Source organism: Cynocephalus volans, chromosome 14, assembly GCF_027409185.1.
Source record: "Cynocephalus volans isolate mCynVol1 chromosome 14, mCynVol1.pri, whole genome shotgun sequence".
Classification (NCBI taxonomy): Eukaryota; Metazoa; Chordata; class Mammalia; order Dermoptera; family Cynocephalidae; genus Cynocephalus; species Cynocephalus volans.
This window is the reverse complement of record NC_084473.1, coordinates 58,069,327-58,090,712: the sequence shown is the minus strand read 5'-3', so window position 1 is coordinate 58,090,712 and position 21,386 is coordinate 58,069,327. Positions and strand designations below refer to the sequence as shown.

General features: G+C 37.5%; 1 protein-coding gene across 1 annotated transcript in view; it reads left to right on the top strand.

The window, feature by feature from the left end:
• Positions 1 to 280: 280 nt before the first annotated feature.
• Positions 281 to 21,386, top strand: part of XPO1 (exportin 1) — a 42,024-nt gene continuing 20,918 nt past the window's right edge. The window contains exons 1-4 of the mRNA XM_063078397.1: positions 281 to 1,044; positions 4,404 to 4,535; positions 9,671 to 9,772; positions 13,376 to 13,448. Coding sequence (XP_062934467.1) covers positions 4,410 to 4,535; positions 9,671 to 9,772; positions 13,376 to 13,448 — 301 coding nt within the window. The 5' untranslated portion in view covers positions 281 to 1,044; positions 4,404 to 4,409. The remainder of the gene's footprint in view (positions 1,045 to 4,403; positions 4,536 to 9,670; positions 9,773 to 13,375; positions 13,449 to 21,386) is intronic.

The following is a 21,386-nucleotide window of genomic DNA, read 5'->3' as shown; positions in this document are numbered from 1 at the left end:
CTTCGCTCTCTTCTCTGCTCGGCTCAGCTCTTCGTCCCACCTCCTCCTCCTCCTCCACCCGGCTCCTAGCTCCTTTTCGACCCGCCCCACTTCCCCTCCCCCACTCTGCGGGCAAATCGCTGCTGGAAAGAGGCGGGGGCCGAAGCGGCGGGCTCGTGTGAAGCCTTATGGTGGGATTGACGGGAGCTCGGGCCAATAAGAGATAGGCTGATGGCGCGGCTGTGTATGGAACCGGCCAATGGGCTGACGGGCTGGGGGCGGAGGCCCAGGTTCCAAACGCTCCGCGGCGCCATGGGCTGAAAACTCAACCGAGATGGAATCTCCCAGTCTGAACCGGTTTCAACCGGTTCCGAGTTTGAGGCACTAGGAGGAGGGGGAGAAGCGGCTGCAGCGGCCGCGGCAGGAGCAGCGGGAGCTACAGCATCAGCAAGAGCAACAGTAGCTACAGCCCCGGCGGCGGTGCCTGTTCCAGTCTTTGCTGCTGCAGTCCGTGCAACCACCCAGAGGGGGAGGGGGGAACCACCAGTCGCTGAGGAGCAAGAGAAGGGGGGAAAGTTTAGACGAGCCCAGGTGGGGGGGCCCAGCGCCGGAGCCGCGTGAGAGAGGGAGCCGTATTTTGGTAGGGGGGAGTCGGACTGCAACGGGCAGCAGAGCGTCCCTCGACCGTGTGGACTCTACACCCCCTACTCCTGCCGCTCCTGCTGCCGCCTGTGGCTGGAGGGTCCCCCTGGGGCTGAATCTTTGGGACTTGACCCCGTTCCCCTCCCCCTTCCCTGACTCCCCAAGCGGGCAGGAGCATTTATTCCACAGCTTAATTCCCCTTCTTTTTGGGGGGCGGGTGGGTGTGTGTTGGGGGGAGGTGTCCCTGGAATAGTAAATATTATCGAGCTTTTTTTTGCCCTTTTCCTCTTCGTTTTTTTATTTCCTTTTTGAAGGTGGGAAAACTGTGAAACCCACCTTGATTTCCTCCCCTCTCCCCCTCCCTACTTTCCCTCGCCCTAATCTCCCGACAAGGAAGGAAGAAGCAGTTGGTTCAATCCCTGGGTAAGTCGACTGGGTGTTCGGGGCCGAGGGTCGGGCGGCGGCGCGGCCGGGCGGGAGGAGGCCGGCGTGGGGCGCGGCGGTGGCCGCGGGAGGAGAGCCCGGGAGGCGGCGGCGGGCGGGCTGGGGGCGCGCCGGGCCCACAGCGGAGCCTGAGATTGAATGGAGCCGCTTCTGCCGCTGGGGGATGGAGGCGGGGAGGCGGCCGCGGGAGGGGAGCGCTTGGTGGGTCATTCGTGTGTGCGGGTGGCGGCGGAGAAAGGCGAGGAGCGTGGTAGTGAAGCGGAGCCCGCGCAGGGTGGAAGGGCTTCCCCGGCCCGTGGGGCGAGGGAGAGGTTGGGGTGATCTCAGAAGCATCTCTGTAAATTATTAGGAGTGGAAGTTTCCAGAAATATTTAGTGCAGCAGCATTGAAACGTCCGCCTGTATCACGTGGCCCCCTCGGTGGAGAGCTTGGGGTGGGGGAGGGAGGGGCTGCCGAGTCCCTGCTCCTCCTGCGAGGAAACTCTAAAGCTTTCTGGTTTTTCGCAGAGTAGGATCAGAAGTAGGATAGATAAGTTAATTTTTCAGGGCTTTGCAAATGGGGTTCTGTGTTGTAGTTTGTTTTCGGGGGCTTGAGTGTGTTGAGTTGGTCGAACCATGTACTGCTGGCATTGTACTGTGGATGATGCCCTGATTCTCCTTCATTCCAGTGTCTCTTGAGTTTGGGGTAGGTGGGAGGAAGTGGTGTAGTAGAGGAAGCGTTAAATACTTGCCTAGCCAGGCCTCCTGTGTTCACGCAGAGGCCATGCTGCATAGAGAATGGGGCGGTGAACTTAAGGCGCCTGGTCTAAATGCCTCCTCCGAGTATGGGCGGGGTGAGTGCGTGCTCCAGTGTGCTATAGTTAGAAGTGCAGCAAATCGGTTGGGGTGGGAAGCGAGGGAGGGCGGGCCTAGTGAAGTGTGTTTCTACTGAATGAAGCAGGCGATTGCCCCCACTTCTAAGTAGCAGTCTTTCGCCGTGTAGCGACTTGTTTTTTCACCTAGTCTGCAGTTATCATTAAGCAACGGTTATGATTTTTGGGGTTTTGGATGGGAGCTGGCATTGTGTAGCATTCAGTTTGAAGTGGCAGAGAAGGTATTTTGGTAGTCACTTGTAGAGTCACAGCATTGCTGGATAATTCCTACTGTATGCTATCCAGTAAGTGGATTTTAGGATAGAGATGCCCAACCAGAAAAGAAAGCGTTTGCGGTTACACCTCTGTTTGGCAGTTTGCTCTCTGATTGTATATCTTAAGCGTGTGGGACACTGCTGTTAGTGGAAAGAATGTTTTGGAAGCTGTTTGATTTGGGAGGACTTAAATGTGCTTGGCATTGACCACAAAGCGGTCATTTCGAAGATACGGCATTCTAAGGATGGCAAACTACTCTATTTAAACGTTTGTCTTCAAAACCTGATTTTTCACATGAACCTAGCTCGGAGAACTCTGAAAGGACGATGTACTTGAAAGTGAAACTTTTTACAGTCACTTCATTAATCTTTGTTTGTTTGTTTTTGCTATAAATTATGACTGGAGTAAACAGGAGAAAAGTTGGTTCAATTTTTAACCAGAAAAAAAAAGTCGCAAACTTTTGATCTTGGTGCTTTGTGGACATTGCTTTTAATCCTCAATTTTTTAAATTTGTTCTGATCTTTTAAATTTTGTGGCACTTGGAGGAAAATTTACACATTTGTGGAGTGTATTTCCTGTCTTATATTAGTTTTTAGGTCTAAATTTTTTTTGACGTATGACAGGTATTTTGCTGTTTAAAAAATAGAAAACACGTTTGTCCCATACCTGTTTTAAAGAATTCTGAAGTCTCATCAGTTTTAATTGTCAAATAATAAACCAAAAGACTTCAGGGGAATAAAAAATCCTTGAACTAATATCTTGATTTTTATATTATATGCTTTTACTTTGTCTAAACGAGGTGAATCATCCTTTGGACTTATAATTTGTTGTACCAACGTCATATAAAATATTTGCATTAAAATCAAAATTGCTGCCATCATTATTAGGAACATCATTAAACTCTTGTAAAATAGCCAATAAATAATGCCTTTTCTCGTATCAGACTAGTTTGTCTAAACGTAATGTAATCATATTAACCACTCATTTCCTGATCCTGGAAGGTTTCTAAGTGGGGGAGAAGTGGAGTTGACCATCTGACCTTGTTATTTCTAAATACACTTTACCAGGGGTTTCATGGATGGCTCTCAGGAAATTGTATACAAAATTGTGACTTTTTAAAATTGGGTAGAGCTATTGTATTCCTTTGATTCTAAGGCATCTTGACCCCCAAAAGGTCAAGGCCTACTGATTTAACCAGTCAGATTTGAATGGCTGGCAGTGGCTTTGAAGAAAAAGCAGAGGAAAGATTTTTATGATTCTGGGCAACAAAAATGTGGATGTGTGCCAGCTTCTTAGAGTAGAATCCTCTTAAAAGGATAGCATTGCATATGAACCAGTAGGTTTTAACCAGTACATTTATTCGAGGCGAAGTAGCTCCTTTCTCTGTTGTGATCGAATTTGTTTGTATTCAGAAATTGGCAGGCTTTAACAGCTTTTACCTTGCCAATGAATACCTGGAAATTTTAAAAAATCTTGTTTGGCACATTGCCATACAGTTTTTTTCTAGACCATATATTTAAGGAATGTGTATGCTCATAAGTGTAATTTTAATCTCCAAATTCCTTGAGAATTGAAAGAAACGAATTTGAATGGATTGAATGTGGAAGGAAACTAAGTTCTTCAGAGGTTGGGGGATTGGTACCAAGATTTGTTAGACTTGTGGGTCCTGCTAATCACTGCTATATAAAATAGGCACTCTCATATCCACATTTAATTTTTAACATCATCCTGTCTTTATAGCATATCTTAAAAACTAAGATAAGGTGAAGTGAGCTTTTGCTAAACTATCCAGCAGACCCTACTTAGGGAGAAAACCCACACCCACTTGAACTTAATCTGAGCTTTAAAATTTGGAATGACTTTGAACTGTATCAGTTTTTAGGGCCACAAAATCCTACTAGTTAATTTAAAAAGTAGGTTAGTGTACTTTATAAATGTTAGTAGAATAGTAAAATTTTTCTGGGATCTGAAAACAAACAGGAGAAAAGTTGGATAGGCCCTGATAACTAATGTACTTATGGAATAACTAAGTAATATCACCTTTTGCTATTTGCTTTTACTAGTTCTTACTGTTTTGTAATGATTTGGTGACGTCTCTAAGGCACTCATTAAAATATTCCTAAGAACATGGTTGAAGTGAAATAGTAGGAGTAGAGAGTTTTTGATATCAAAACTTCATAGGCAGCTTCATTTTTTTTTTCTTTATTTTCAGTAATCTATGCCAGCAATTATGACAATGTTAGCAGACCATGCAGCTCGTCAGCTGCTCGATTTCAGCCAAAAACTGGATATCAACCTTTTAGACAATGTGGTGAATTGCTTATACCATGGAGAAGGAGCCCAGGTAAAGTAGCTGACCAAAACTTTATAACATCATTACGGTGGGAAAAAAAAAAAACGTCGTTGGGTTTAGAATAAAATTTTATATTATCACCTTTTAAAAAGGTATTCCATAGTTTGTATGAATTTGGAATTACTTATTAGCTGTAATGAGAGTTAGTCTAGAGAAAGGAATTGTATTATGTTTGATGTAGTTAGAGTGGGATGTTTTGGAATATTTTTATACTTGTTCTGTCCTCTTCAACTTCTTAAATATTTACTCTGATAAAAGGCACCAATGTATTAAATGCTTTGTTCATACTAATTTTGTACAGTTGTAAAAGTGGTACTGTTATGTAGAAAATTATCTTAATTAGTAGGTTTTTGGGTTTTTTTAATACACCAAATTAAAAGGTGGGCGTGACAGGAATGTGTGTAAATTTTAAAATTGTACTTCTATATGTCACAAGAAACTGGGCAATCTTGAGTCTTCACTCTGTAGAGCTAAACAAAGTTTTGCATGAGCAAAAATTTCTGTAGTTGGATCAAAAATCTTTTAAGATGAGATGACAAACATAGTATGGTTTTGTTGCCAAAACATTAGATTCCTGATTAGATAATGTTTCCCTAGTAGATATGAAATTATTTATAGTGTCAAGGTAATTTATATATGCATAGTTTAAAAAAATCCTTAGTGCTGTCATACTTTTTAGAAACCCAAAAGGTGGATATGGTAGTATCTTTTACAGATAGTCCAAAAAGCATGATGTATAAATAGTAAGCACGCATAAATATTCCCATTCCCTTTTGAAGTCCAGCAATACTGGTTAAAAGGAAAAATGGCCATGGAAGTTCTAACAGAAAAATTACTCTGCAGTAATTCTTGTTAGTCCAGGTTTATACTCCTAGGGGCTTTTATTATCAGTAAATATGTTCTTACCTCCAAAAGTATTCCTGAAAAAGTTATTCTGTTGTTATTTATTATATATGTCATGTAGTTGTTTCCTTGGGCTGTACATTCAGCATGGAGCTTTAAGATTTATTTTTTCTAACATGGATGCATGGAAAGAAGCTAGCTCCTTTAGTAGAAGTATGAAAGTAAGGTTGAAAAGTATGAAGTAAGGTTGGGTTTAACTATTACTATATTATCAGAAGCGTAGGTTTATAGCCATAAGGAAGAAGAACATTTAACTTTTTCACATTGATTCAGCTATTAATACTGTTTAATCTTTGTTGTTTTTAACCTAATTCACAACATCTTAAAGTATGATGAATAAACCAACATAGCCAGTGTTCTTCTAGGCTTGTAACTGAGAAATTAGTGATTATTTTTATCATCAATAATGTAATACTGCTTTTAATAATGTTTCCCAGTATTAAGAGATTTAATCATTTGGTTTGTTTTAAATTTGACTTGTTAATAAAAAGTAAATTTGGAAAAATGTCTCTTTCTTTCTTTTTTTTTTTTTTTTTTTAAAGATGACCGGTAAGGGGATCTTAACCCTTGACTTGGTGTTGTTAGCACCACGCTCTCCCAAGTGAGCTAACCGGCCATCCCTATATGGGATCCGAACCCATGGCTTTGGTGTTATCAGCACCTCACTCTCCCGAGTGAGCCACAGGCCGGTCCTGGAAGAGTGTTTCTAAATATTTTTATTTATAAGGGCAATAGGTTAATTTTCCCAAATGTAAAGGATTTTATGTTCAGTTATATCTCATGTGACAAATCAGTTGCATAAAAATAATCAGCTGATATTTCTTATATTATACATAGTAAACTGAAGTTTAGACCTTAAAGCCAGGTAACGAACTTATTTTGGTCTCTAAAAGTTATGACTTTAAATATCTAGTTCAGTCTGCTTTCTATCTGTCCACCTCCTTAGGAGTCTTATTTCAAAGGAAAAGGACTAGAGTGTTGTAGTAGAAAAATGTTTTTAATGTTAGATGTCTTAATCTGATTCCAGGAAGTTCTCTAGCCATTGCTCTAGAGTCCCATGTACAGATGTTACCTATCTTGCAAGAGATTGGAGGGTTAGTAGTCACGTTTGTAAAACACATATTACAGTGCCTGATGTACAGAACGCACTCTGTATAAAGGGTACATTTAGAAGTATAATAAAAGGGATTTAACATGTGTGGTATAAACTCATTGTTTCAAGATACGGTATGGTTTCTTAAATTGGGGGGGGTTGAGGTGTGTTTTTTTTGTTTTTTGGGGGGTTTTTTGGCAAATTTTATGAAGTATGTGCTAATCGCAACTAAAATTTATTATGCTAATTAAACTTTTAAAGTCAACTGTAGGAAGTCTACTTTTGAAAAAAAGAGTACATAACTTTGGAGGGGAAGGAATTATTAGAAGGGTGGTTTTTAATCTGTAGACAAAACTTTTGCCTAGATGGGTGGTATAGTTGGATATTTAGCTCTGCAACATTAGGACTACCTTCTGTTATAAGCATTTTTCTATATTTAGCCAAGTAAGACAGCCAGGCGAAAAAAAGATGAGGAACAGTTGGATGTTTTCTCCAATACTGTGTTAAGTATCTTGAACTCTTTATTGCTTAGCAACTAAAATGCTTTCACTATTCAGTTAGTAGCACAGGGAGATTCTAGATTTTCTCCCTTTCGTTTCCCTTTGTGTCTTTTTTTTTTTTTTTTTTTTTTTCCTTAAACCCCCACTGGGGTTTTTATGTTAATAAAATATATGTAAGCATGGTGGGATTAGTACAAAATAAAGAAGACATCAGGATGCAAATACTAGAAGTAATTTCAGAGAGTAAAATTAAAACTAACAGGAAAGAACATGGTTTATACAGAGAGCAAATGAATGGTGATAGTGGGGGAAGTATTCACTTGTGTGTATAATGCTCATCACTTCAAAAGATCTGACACTTGATCAAGTAACTTTTACTAGGCATGAATCTTTCATATATCTTACCCTCTTGATATTTGTTACTATTTTTACGTGCAAGTTCCCATCTCTGTTAGTAAGATGTAGATATCTAGTTAGATATTCTCAGGGAGAGGATTAAAACACTGCTAAAATGTGCTTTGGCCCCAGATAACTCACATCATTATTCTTTCTGCCTTTTGTCATTTCTTCTGTGAAACAGTTATACCTCCTTAGAACTGTCAGCCCTTAATGAAATCAAATTTTTAAAAAGTGTATAATTGTATTTTTAAAGCTTGCACTTTAACTCCTAACCTCTCTCCACAAACCTTCATGGTGGAATGCAAGCAATTGTGATTTTCTTTTCATGTTCTACAGTGGTTCTAGTGGTTTTCAGGATAGAGAACCACAATGTAAGTTACTTGAGTATGTATCACTAAAAATTTCTAAACAATAAGCAGTGTGTGTTGCTGGTTGATTAATAGGATAATCATGAATGTGATGCTGTATTTGCTACCTGTGGAAAAGATCATTGCTCCCATCAAAGCCACAATAAGCATATGATTGTTTTAAGCTGGAGTAAAAGCCAAACTTAAAGATTATGAGGCACCTGTTAGTAATGATAATAATAACCTTCCTGTTCCCCCCTCCCCCCTTTTTTAAAAAGATGACCAGTAAGGGGATCTTAACCCTTGACTTGATGTTGTCAGCACCACACTCTCCCGATTGAGCAAACCAGCCATTCCTATATAGGGATCCAAACCCATGGCCTTGGTGTTATCAGCACCACACACTCCCACGGGCGGCCCGTTCCTGTCCCCTTTTTTTTGATGCTTTCTTGTTTATAAGCTCTTGATGAAGTAAACTAGCATCTAAGAGAAGAGTATAATTGACAGATTTAAAAACCATCAAACTTTACTTTTTGCTTACAACTTTTGATAGAAACAAGGGTCCAATTCAGCTACAAAACAACCTGAAAATGAAAAAGATTAAGCTGTTGCTTCTTCATAAAAAATTGCCAATATAATTAAAAGCCTTTGGCAAAATATATTCATATCATACGAAAAACTTATAATTGGGGCCCAGCCCGTGGCGCACTTGGTAGAGTGCGGCGCTGGGAGCGCTGCGACGCTCCCGCCGCGGGTTCGGATCCTATATAGGACTGGCCGGTGCACTCACTGGCTGAGTGCCGGTCACGAAAAGGACCAAAAAAAAAAAAAAGAAAAAGAAAAACTTAAAATGGATTAAAATGAAGAAACGATGTATAATGTCAGCCTGGCTGTATCTTAAATGGGAACAGCAAATTGCAGAGGAAATTCTGTAACGTACTATTAATAATGAAATTTACTAATCGCACCACTATTGTTTATGAAATTCATACACATGCCATGAAAGCATGGACAGGAAAAGATACACCAAATTCATTAAAGTGATTATCTCTTAAAGAAGGAACAAAGGAAGGAAATGGCACTGGGGAAAGTTTACATAGATGACTTCCATAAGTTTTAGTTTTTTTGTGTTTAAAAAAATAACTGTTGCAAGTACAACAAAATGTTAACATTTGTTAATTCTAGATGATGGATACATAGGTTTAATATTATTTCTGGGCTTGCATTTTAAAAATATGAAAACAAAAAAAAAAGTTTCCAAAATAAGCCAAGATTTAGTATATAAAATTAGTGGAATTTCAGAATGGAAAGAGTGTGGTTACAATAAATTTAAGAGACCTTTTGAAAAAGGTTTTATATATATCTATAGGAATTTGGGATTTGTAGTCTAACTTAGACCTAGTGTTCATCGGTCTTCCTATGAAATGTATTTTTATACATAAAGTTAGAGATGTGTTGGTAACTCTTATACAGTGAAGAAGACCACTACATAATTTATATAAGTAGATGCAATTTTGTATTTGTTGTTTTTTGTTTAATTGTAAGTGCTGAAAACATGTTTGTTTCATAGTAAATCTTTGTTAGCATTGGTTGAATTTAAGTTCAGTTTTGAGAATACTAAGTAAACCATATTTGTCAAAAACAAAAAATGGCTGTTTTGTTTCAAAGAAAATAAAACATTCCCATTTTTAATTAAAGTTGAGGAGTGATAGTTACACATTTTTATTAATTTCTGCAAGGTCTAGTTATTTATTTCCTGAATGTTTCCTAAAGTTGATAGAATCACTGTCCTCTTAGGATTTGTGTTTTGCTTGATACTTTTCATTTTAATGAATGATTCAAAAGAACAAGTTAGCTTAAAATTCTTTTTGTATAATGTTTTAGCAAAGAATGGCTCAAGAAGTACTGACACATTTAAAGGAGCATCCTGATGCGTGGACAAGAGTCGACACAATTTTGGAATTTTCACAGAATATGAATACGAAAGTAAGCAAGGGGTGGTTTTAAAATCCATTATTTCTTCTTTTTCTTCCAGTCATAAACTTTGAGGAAGGTATCTCATTTTTAGTATTAGCGTATGTTATCTCAAATCATTTTATATTGTTAACTTATTTCAAAATTTAGTTTTATACATAGAATTAATTCTTGCAAATAGTCCTAAGAATCGTGAGTGAAGTTTTGTAATCGGGACTAGAATGCAAGGTGGCTTTTTTTGTTCTTTGTTTTGTTTTGTTTTTTCTTTTAAGAATATGTATACAGGGCTAAGTAGCATAAATCCTGGATGTTATTCAGAGATGAAACATAACAGTGGAATTATTTGGGCAAGTAATCAATATAATACAGGTTAGGCACCTCCAACACCAAGTTGTATGGACAGCTTACAACGCTACTCCATGGTACCAGTGCTTTTAATGGGACAGAACTCAGCTTTTATTTGCAATTGAAAATGTTATGATTTGGGTCCTTTTTTTTTTCCTTTTTTTTTTCCTTTTAAGTTTGAACAGAAGGGTTGATCAAAATGTGTTTTGACTGTTTTAGGCTTGATGATTCACGCTTCTCTTTAAACTGCCTGAAAGTAATAAAATAAAATACCATGGCATTCTGTTTAATGCACAAAAGGTTTCCACTTGATATACATTGTGTTAAAACAGAAAATAGCCACGTTTTCATCTGTTTCTGCAGTCAGACTGTCTTAATTAACAGCTTTAAAATATTAATTAGTTTTGACATCTTGTAAATTTTAGGGCAAAATTACAGTCCAGAACTTCCTCAAAGTGCTAACCTTAAGTAACATAACAGTGTTTGCCTGTTTGCTTGCCTGGTAAATTTTGCTTTTTATACTGACAGACATTACTAATGTTTAAGTTGATTTATCAACAGTATTTTTAAAAACTCAAATTTGTCTTGTGAAAAATGAGATGATTAGAGGAACAGAAAGAAAGCAACAGGTAAAGAATTCTTCAATTTACATAAATTACAAATGATTTGGTGCTAAATTTATGCACTATGACATTTGGCTTTTATGCAATCATTTTTTTTTTCTTTAAAGATGTTAACACTACCTGATATTAATCATAATGTTCCATTATGTTGATTGCTTGTAATAGGAAGAAAAGGGGTGTCTTCCTGTGCAACTGACACAGCTAGGCTTTGACGGCAGGCCTCCACAAGGTCTACCCTTTTGATTCCCTTTAACTGAATTCTGTTCATCAATTGTTTTTGTTTCATGGGCGGTGGGAGGGGAAAGGGGGATTCAATGCATAAAATAAGTATTTCTAAGGGCTCAGTAGAAATTTCTACCATAGGGATCATTTCATGCATTTATTTTTTCATTTAGTCTTTGCTGTTATCTGTCCCTCATCTTCATAACTCAGCAGTGGATTTCTCAAGTTCTGAGCTGTAAAGCAAAAGTGTAATTTTTTAGACTGTCTGTATTATTTGTGGATATTTCCAAAGTAGTCATTTATCATTGGCTTTCAGATTTGGCTGTCACTTCAGATTTTTGAACCAAAATACTTATTTTCAAGGGAATGTGAATTCTCTCTCAGGTTTTTCTGCAGTCTTTATGTTTAGGAGAGGTTGAGTTTTAGGATATTATGATGACGGATATACATGTTCTTTTGACGTAACCTATGCAAAGCTTTTTATTGGGCACCCTGCCTCAGCCCCCTTGGCAGAAAAATGAAATATGAATTTGTATCTTCAGCAAGCTTATGCTACCTTTTTACAGTTGAAGAAAGGAATAAAAATAGGTATCTTAGATAACAGTATCAAGCAGTAAGGAAGAGGTAAATAAATGAATGTAAAAATAAAGGAAGGGGGAAATATCTTTCAATTAGTGTAAACAAAATTTGTTTATATAAGGTTATTTAAGATTATTTCTAACTGGTATATTTATGGTGGGTTTTGTTAGTGTTTTAAAGGTCTTTTTAATTGGTTGTATTATTAGCAGGAGGATACATTCTGTATAGTAAACAGTGCATTTCTTTGACTTACTTAATCTTTTGGCAATCTGATTTTGTATCTATAAAATTAAAGAATATCTTTAGGGTAGTATGTTTTTAAAAGCCACTTAGAATATAAGTTAGTCATAATGGCCAGATAGCTCAGTTGGTTAGAGCATGGTGTTAAAACACCAAGGCCAAGGGTTCAGGTCCCCCTACTGGCCAGCCACCAAAAAAAATTTTTTTTAATCAGAAATTTAACATCTTTTGCTTTATTTACATTTTTCTGAGACCTGGACCTACAGAGAGGTACATTTTTAAAAATGAACAGGATAGAAAGCTTCACTATTTACTGCTGATTATGAATCATTTTAATGGCATCAAATTTGTAATTTTAGAATTTTGCTTTGGCCTTGTTTTTATTTTGAAAGTCTTTAAGGAATGTTCTGCAAATGTAGGATTTGAGTTGAAATGACAAAATTTTCAAGTATGAAATGTTAAAATAAAAGAAACAGCAAAAACATTCACTGTTTGAGCACAATGTAGTTTGGGACAGTCTATATTGTGCTTTGGATAAAATGAGCATTCACATGATCCCTTTGGTTGAAATACTAATGCTCCTATTTTATTGTGTAATGACTAACCATTTTAAAGATGAACTCTTATTCTCAGCCAAAACTTGCAATCTGAGGTTATATATCTATGTACGAATGAGTTTACCTTTCAGGTATTGTAGCTGATTCTTCCCTAATTCTGTGAGTTGAAACGTACCACAACATTTTTGCCCCTTTTCTTCCTTCTGCCTATCCACACTAATTGGTCATAGTAATGCTTTTAGGTAGTAACTCCTGGAACATTATAAATTGTTATAAACGTTGACTATTTAGAGTGAGTAATCAGCAGGAGGGACAAAATGGTTTGAAAGTGGTATCTCTGTTTTTTAACTTCATTACACTTTTAGTTATGAGTTTTATATTAGGAAGGAATACCTGAAAGGTAGATACAGATTGCAACATGCATTTGTGTATTATTTTGACTGTGCACAAAAGTTTATCTTTAAATTAGTAGAAATAGCAACTATAAGGGTGGGGTTAAAATTTAAAATAAACCCGTGGGTTGTCTTGCTGCTCCTTAAGTAACACACCAGTGATGCTTGTAAACTCTTTCTATAGCAAGTATCTGTGACATTACTTTAATATTTGGCTAAAAGCTTACAACTCCTGGAGGATGGTAGGAAGCTTGATAGCATCCAAGCTGCTAAATTCTTAGGAGCCTGGTCGTGTTAAAGTACGTGAGCCTATGAGCAGTCATTTATGCTGTGAATTCATATCTGGCTGCTACTTTTCCTTCTACGGATAAGCCCATTTGGCTGCTAAAGGGCTTTTTATTTGGTTCTTCCTCCTGGTGTGAGCATGTATAAACAGCAGGACGTTACATAGAATAGTTGAAAGTAAAATAAGGAAAATGCATGAAAACTCAGTATTTGGGTGAATAGATCCTTGTTTAATATGTGTAATTAAACTTTGGTAGCATAATGTTTTTGAAACTTTAGACGTAAATGTGTGAATGTCTGTCCATTTGTGAATCCTGAGAGTTGCTGGTCCTATAGCAACATATTCACATGCTTCTATTCTCCAATTTTCAGTATTATGGACTACAAATTTTGGAAAATGTGATAAAAACAAGGTGGAAGATTCTTCCAAGGAACCAGTGTGAAGGTAGGAAAACATTTTTTTAATTATAAATTCAGAATTTTATTCCTGGCATTTTTATTATTAGTTGAGTATTTCCAGGGGGGATGTATTGAATGTTTAATAGTTTATTTTGCTGTAACAGAGATTACTGTTTTCATCATGTCTCAAGGCAGGTTCTATTTATATTGGGGGTTGGGAGGAGGTAGGTTATCTTTTGGGGGCAAAGAGGAAACCAGACCACTCAACTTTTACAATAAATATTGTGGTTAAAAATATGTATCAATTCATAGTTGATCTGGAACATATCTGACTGAAGTGAAGGAGATTTGAATATGTGCTTTTATACATTATTTTAAGTTCACCATACAGTACTGACAGTGATAAGTATTTGTAACACATGGAGTAATATGTAAGGTAAACAAGGCAAAGGAAAAATCAGGTACTAAGAATCACAAGGCTTTTTACCTTTTGCAATTCTGGGGATACCTTATGAGAGGTTAACTTGTAAAATAGGAAAAGAGATCAGAAAATGAAGGTGGTGATAGCTGCTGTTAATATTTAACTTTTCTGTCCTATCTTTTGAAAAGAGAGCGTAGGTTAGTCTCTTGGAATTCTTTGATGCAGTTACTTCCAGTTATGACATACTGCCTTTTTTATACCTACATTATAGCCCTTGTTTATCTCTGAAAAATATAAATAGAAGTCTGGACTTTATAAAAATGGGGGATATGTTAGTTCTTGTGGCAGTGTCATTTAAAATATATCCCCTTTCTTTGATTATTGATGTTTTTTTTGTTTGTTTGGTGGCTGGCTGGTATGGGGATCCGAACCCGTGACCTTGGTGTTATAAGGCTGTGCTCTAACCAACTGAGTAAACCAGCCAGCCCTGATTATTGATCATTAAGGTGCTAGCCTTCACTTCCCTTTTTTTGTCATGTTTTTGGATGACATAAAGACATAGTAGATCTAGGATAGTGACCTGGATCTACTCAGCTAGTTTGACAAGTCTTGACATCTTTTTAGCGCATTTAGAGGTGAATGAGACAGAACTTTTAGTGGCAGTATCCTTAATACATCATAACCATAGATTAAGAATAATAGCACAGGAGGAAATTGTGTCTCCTGAAAGAGGTTACTGTTTCTTTAAATGTTTTATGGTTTGAAACTGTCTTAGGTCATGTTGAAACCATTTTAGATCATGTTCTATGACCTGAGAAGTTAATAAGTACAGTTTGACTGTGTGGCTCGAATAGATCCTTCATACTTTATCTTAACTCTTCAGGGATCTTTGGGATCATCTTTCGTTATTCCTTTACTACTATTTTTTTTTATACATACGTGTTCCTTTACTATTATTTAGCTTGATTTAACTTTGCTGTGGTATACCATACCAGGAAAAGTGTTTTTTTACTTCTATATAATTGTACCGTAGTGTAATTTAAGTCCCTCTTTTGATTTTAAATACTTGGATCTCTGCTTCATATGACATATCACATAGGATTGTACTAGGTGATCTTCCAAGACCTTTTCCAACTTTAAAACTTACATGATTATACTAGCATATCGATGTCATGGTTGTATTTGTCAGCAAAAAAAGAGGCTAGAGGCCTCCATGAGGATTTCATAATTCTTGCTTTCTACATTAATGGGAGTGTAGTATGTTTTGTTTTTTGTTATGAAGTCATAGTTCCCATATATTGACATGTCAGTATCAAATGTAACATTCTGTGGTATGCAAGACTTTTTTAAAAAATCTATTTGCAAGAACTGGAGGGTGTGAAGGGTGGCAGTTATTCAGCATGACTTAGGGAACTCTATTTTATTCACTGTTTCTATTTCATGTTGCTCAGATTCTCATTTTTCTGCAAGCAATATATATATATTTAAAACATCAGAATCACTTTTCTGGCCCTGTGTATTTCCCCCGTAGTAAGTGATGAGATTCAGCAGGATGTAAACTTTGTAAAAGTACTTCAGGTTAGTCTATCACTCAGTGTAAGGTTGCCATTGTCAGTGAAGTCATGACAAAAAGGGGGAAAAAAGTGTGTTAACTCTTAGGGTCTTTCCAGATGCTTGTTAGAAGAACATGGAAAATGGCTCTTAGATTTTCATATGCAGCTACCAACTTTGCATTTAATGATTCATGTTTTTGTTAAAGGTACATGGTCTCATTTGTAAAACATTGGAAAATAAATTTAATACTATATTAATTTCATAATTCTTTAACATTTTTAATTTTCATTTATTAATTTGATTTTGGTGGCTGGCTGGTAAGGGGATCCAAATCCTTGACCTTGGTGTTATCAACACCAGGCTCTAACCAAGTGAGCTAACCAGCCAGCCCATAACTTTTTTTTTTTTTTTTTTTTTTAAAAGATGACCGGTAAGGGGATCTTAACCCTTGACTTGGTGTGGTCAGCACCACGCTCACCCAAGTGAGCAAACCAGCCATCCGTATATGGGATCCGAACCCGGGGCCTTGGTGTTATTAGCACCGCACTCTCCCAAGTGAGCCACGGGCCGGCCCCAGCCCATAACTTTTTGAAGTAACCTCATATATTACACTTGGTTGTCATTGTTTTTCTCTCTCCTCTTTTCCTTATCCCCAAGACTATAAAGTACATGATGTTATAAATCAGAGAATATCTTTATTATTACATATTTACATTTCTTTTGCTTGGTATATAGGCACTCGGTATATAATTATTCAGTTGATGAATTGCTATTAGTACTGAGTTAGTGTTTCCCAGTTTAGTTTATACTTTTACTAATATGTAGTATATACAAGGGGTCTTCAAAAAGTTCATGGAAAGATGTGTATTATCTTTCCCATGGTTCCACTAGGCATGGCCCTGATGGGGTTTCTCCTCCTGCAGCTCTTCAGCATTGCTCTAATGAAGGCTATCTGTGGTTAATCTGCTTCTGTGAAAGATGCGTATTATCTTTCAATTTCATTTTTTTCATGAGCTTTTTTTTTTTTTTTTTTAAGAAAATGAAATGTATTGCTTACAGTTTCAGAGGTTAGGAAGTCCAAAGTCCAGGGAACACATCTGGTGAGTCTTCCTTGGTGGTGACTTTACAGCAATGCAGGGATCTCACATGGCAGAAAATGGTGGAGCAGAGAGAGACTAACCTTTCACGCCTCTCCTTTTAAAGCCCTCAGAACCATGCCCCGACCACCATTATTAATCCATTCACAAGATGTGGTCCTGCAATCTAATTACCTCTTCAAGGCCCCACCTTTAATTACCATAATAGGATTTCCCTCCCTTCCAACAGTCACAGTGGGTGCCAAGTTTCTAATACATATAAACTTGGGGGACATAATTCAGGCTTCAGTAGGTTTGGGGGGGGGAACATTCAGTCCACAGCATTCTGCCCATGGCCCTCCCAAAACTCATGTCCTTTTCACATATAAATATATTAATTTTGTTTCCAAACTCTTGTTTCAACTCAAAAATCCAAAGTCCCATCCTTGAAATCAGAACAAGTTATTTACTTCCAACATACAATGGTGGGACAAGCATAGGGTACATAGTCCCATTAAAAAAGGGAGAAATAAGCCAAAAGAAGGGGGTAATGGGTCCTAAGCATGTCCGAAACCCAGCAGGGCAGGCATCAAATCTTAAAGCTGGTGATTCTGTGTTCAGTATCTTCTTGCAGACTGGTGTGAGGGTTGGGCCCCCAGATCATCAGGCAGATCCGCTCCTATGACTTTCCTGGTCTCAGGCCACACTTCAGCTCTCCCAGGCTGGTCTCCACAGGTCTGGAGTCTCCATGGCAGTCCCACTGTCACTGCTCCAATAGGCATGGCCGTGATGGGGTTTCTCTGCTGCAGCTCTGACCCTGTGTTTCTACTCAGCATTGCTCTAACGAAGGCTGTCTGTGGTAAATCTGCCTCTGTGACAGATCTCTTCCTGGGCCCCCAGGCTTTCCCATATATCCTTTGAAATATGCTTCCCAGTGGCTTGTATTTTCCAAAGCTGCTGGTCCAACCACACCTGGGGCCAATTTAGCTGCAGGGGGAGCAGTCAAAGCAGCAGGCTTGGTGGTGTGGGGGGAGAAGCATTCCAAGGTGGGCCCTGGGCAGCAAGCTCATGAAGGGCACCTGTTCTCCAAGACCATTCTGTCTCCCTTGGCCTCTGGGCCTGTAAATCTCCATGAACTTTCTGAAGTACCCTCCTGTGTATATGTATCTTTGAGGTTGTTTTAAAAAGAATATTTCCTTAGGTGAGTTGTTACAGGCTAAAGTCTAAATATTTTAGACTTAAGGAAGGTGAAGGGGAAAATTTTTTTTTTTTTTAAACTGGCTGTCCAGTGTGAGGATCTGATCCTTTGACCTTGGTGTTATAACACCATGCTCAAACCCAACTGAGCTGGCCGGCCAGCCTGAAGGGGAAATTCTAACATGAAGTGGAAGAATTTCCAAATAAGGAGTGGTTGTCATTCACAGAAGTCTTATGGTACTCTGGGACTGCCAATGGTAGTAATTCTCTATTTTTTGTTTTTGCCCTTTTTTAGCTTTATTTAGGTTAGGTATAATTGGTATGTACAGTAAATTGGGGGGTTTTTTGGCGGCTGGCCAGAATGGGGATCTGAACCTATGACCTTGGTATTTTAATGCTGTGCTCTAACCAATAAGTTGCATATATGTTAAAGTGTACAATTTGATGAGTTTTGACTTGTGCATACAGCCATGAAGCTACCACTGTAATCAAAGGTCTGGTTCTTTGTGATCCCCCCATGTGCTTGCTGTCATTTAACTTGATTAGCTAAGAGTGGAATGGCTGGATCATACGATAGGTGTCTGTTTTAACTGCCCAACTGTTTTCCAAAGTGGTTGTATCATTTTATATTCTCACCAGGAGTGTGTGATGAGTATGTTTCGTATCCAGGCTGGCAGTTGGTATGGTCAGTGTTGTTAATTCTAGCCTTTTTATTTTTTTTATTTTTTGGCGGGAAGAAGAACGAAAGTTTTATTTTTTATTTTTTAATTTTTTTTAAAAGATGATCAGTTAAGGGGATCTTTTTTTATTTTTTAATTTTTTTTAAAAGATGATCAGTAAGGGGATCTTAACCCTTGGCTTGGTGTTGTCAGCACCACGCTCAGCCAGTGAGCTAACCAGCCATCCCTATATAGGATCTGAACCCGTGGCCTTGGTGTTATCAGCACCACACTCTCCTGAGTGAGCCACAGACCGGCCCTGAAAGTTTTAAATTTTGATGAAGTACAGTGTGTTGTTCCCCCCCCTCCCCTTTTGTAGTTCATGCTTTTTGTGTTGTATTCACGGAATCTTTGTCAATCAAAAGTCACTAAGGTCTTCTCCTATGTTTTCTTCTAGAATCTTTATAGTTTTAACTTTTTCGGTAAGGTCTGTGATCCATTTTATTTAATTTTGAATATGGTGTGGTGAGAGGGTCAAGGTTTTTTTTTTCTTTTTTCTTTGCACATGGTATTCAATTGTTCCAGGACCATTTATTGAAAAGATGATGTTTATCCATTGAATTGTAGTCCCACTTTTTGAAAAGTCTGTTGATCTTGCATGAATGGGTCTATTTATATACTCCATTGCCTTTCATTGCTCTTTTTCTATCTTTAAGCCAATACCACACTGTCTTGATTACTGACCTAAATCGAAATTCGTGTCTCCCAACTTTGTTGTCAGAATTTTGGTATTGTTGGTCCTTTTCCTCTCCATAAAAGTTTTAGGATCACCTGTCAAATTTTGACATGAATTGTGCTGAAATTTTGGTTGAGGTTGCATTGGGTTTGTGGGTCCTCTTAGAATTGACATTCTAAAAAGAAATCCAATTGACAAATACATTATCTTCATTTATTTTTTTAGGTTTTCTTTAAAATTGTAGCAGTGTTTTGTGGTTTTTCAGTATATGGGTCTTTGATATCTTGTCAAATTTCTCCCTTAACGTTTCATGTATTTATTTACTATTTATTGTATTTATGTATTATAAATGGTTTTTTATGTCAATTTCTGATTATTTCTTGCTGGTATATAGAACTGCCATTTTTCACTTAGCTCCTGAACATGCAGTTTCCTTCAGCTATTCAAAGCCCAGTTAAAACTCATTTTTCTGCCCTTAGTTAGAAATCATCTCATTTCTGCAAATGCTCTTGGACCTTAATATTTGTTCCACTTATTTTTTGGCAGCTGGCTGGTACAGGGATCCAAACCCTTGACCTTGGTGTGACAAGGTGGCACTCTGCCCAGCTGAGCTAATTGTACAGCCCCTGTACCACTTATTTAGGTTGTACTTTTTTCCCCTCTTTTACATGTAATATTTAGTCTTTTCATAGCTCCTTGAGTATTTAATTTTCTTTAAGGAATTTACAGTACTAGGTGATCTGTAAGACTCCTGACTGGTTTGATTATTTCAGTGATTATTATTATAAGTTGATAGTGTTACTCCCTCTTGAAAAGAGATGGTAGTTTCCTTTGTTGAAGATTTTGAAAATAAAAAAAGTGGCTGGACTCTTAGGTCCTTGTATCTAAAGCAAATTCATTAGAAATCTCACGGAATGCGATGTTTGAAAAGTGAGCAAACATTTTATCAGTCTCATCTCAGAGAGTTGATATCATTCCCATTCATATTTTTTCTCAATGTTAACCATGATGGGATAATAAAGGAAAGATAATTGATATTGATTAAATTTTTTTTTTAATTTAAAAGCAGCTGTATTTCAAGATGTTCTATTACATTTCAGTCTCATACGTAATTGAGAGAAACATTTTCTTACCATTTGTGATTAATGTAACAATTTGGTCCCTCCCAAGTATCTCGGTTATGTGAAACTTCCAGGAGAGGCCTGTACTGATACTTAACAATGTTTAATCCTTAGCTTGCATCCATGTAGCAATAGGAGAGAAAACCACCTACAGGCATACTTTTAAATCGGGGTGGATTTTGATCTCTTGTTATTGGAAAAATTATTGGATTTTTAATGAATTTGTATAGTTTAGTAGCATTAAGTATATTCCCAGTGTTGTGCAATCATCATTACTGTTCATCTCCAGAATTTTTTTCCATTGGCCCCAATTGAAACTCTGTACCTGTTAAACAATAACTCCTCATTGCTTTCTCCCCGCAGTCCCAGGTAACCACTATTCTGTTTTTTGTCTCTGTGAATTTGCCTATTCTAGGTACCTTATCTAAGTAGAATCATGTAGTATTTTTTCTTGTGTCTGGCTTATTTCGCTTAGCGTAGGTCTTCAGGGTTCATACATGTTTACAGCATATACCAGAATTTCATTTCTTTTTAAAGGCTGAATAATATTTCATTGTATATATACACCACATTTTGTTCATGCATCCATTGATGGACATTTGGGTTGTTCTCACCGTTTGGTGATCATAAAGCTGCTATAAACTTCAATAAAATTTTAATGGCTGCGTATCTTCAGTATCTGAGGCCATATAAATCCATTTAAGAATGACGAATGAATGTATAGATTCATTCCTAGTAAATTACTAAACATGCAAGCACAAGTTATTTTTATTCTAGCCTGTTTGTTGGGAGTCCTAGGTTAAGAACTCCTGCTTTAGAATTGCCTTTAGCTATTTGTCTTTGATTTGGCTGTTCTCACAACTATTTCATTGAGGTGAAGAGTAGGAACAATATTCTCTGCATTCCCTTGGACATGTAAGTAAAGAAAACAGGTAACTATATACTTCAGTGATATCTTTCTGAGGATCAATCTCGGTTTAAATGAAGAGGTGTTTGTATTAAATGTTACAATTACAGATGGCTTTGATGGAGGAATGTACCAAATTTACATTTGTGTAGCTTATAAACAGATACTTAAAGTGAAATTGGTTGGGTACTTGAAGTATTTCACAGTGGTCAGTACTGGATTGAACTCACTTTTTTTTTCTTGTTTGTTGACTTTTGTAACAGTAGTGAGTTCAGGCTTTCCATTTTATGTAGTGTATGAAAATTAGCTGCTG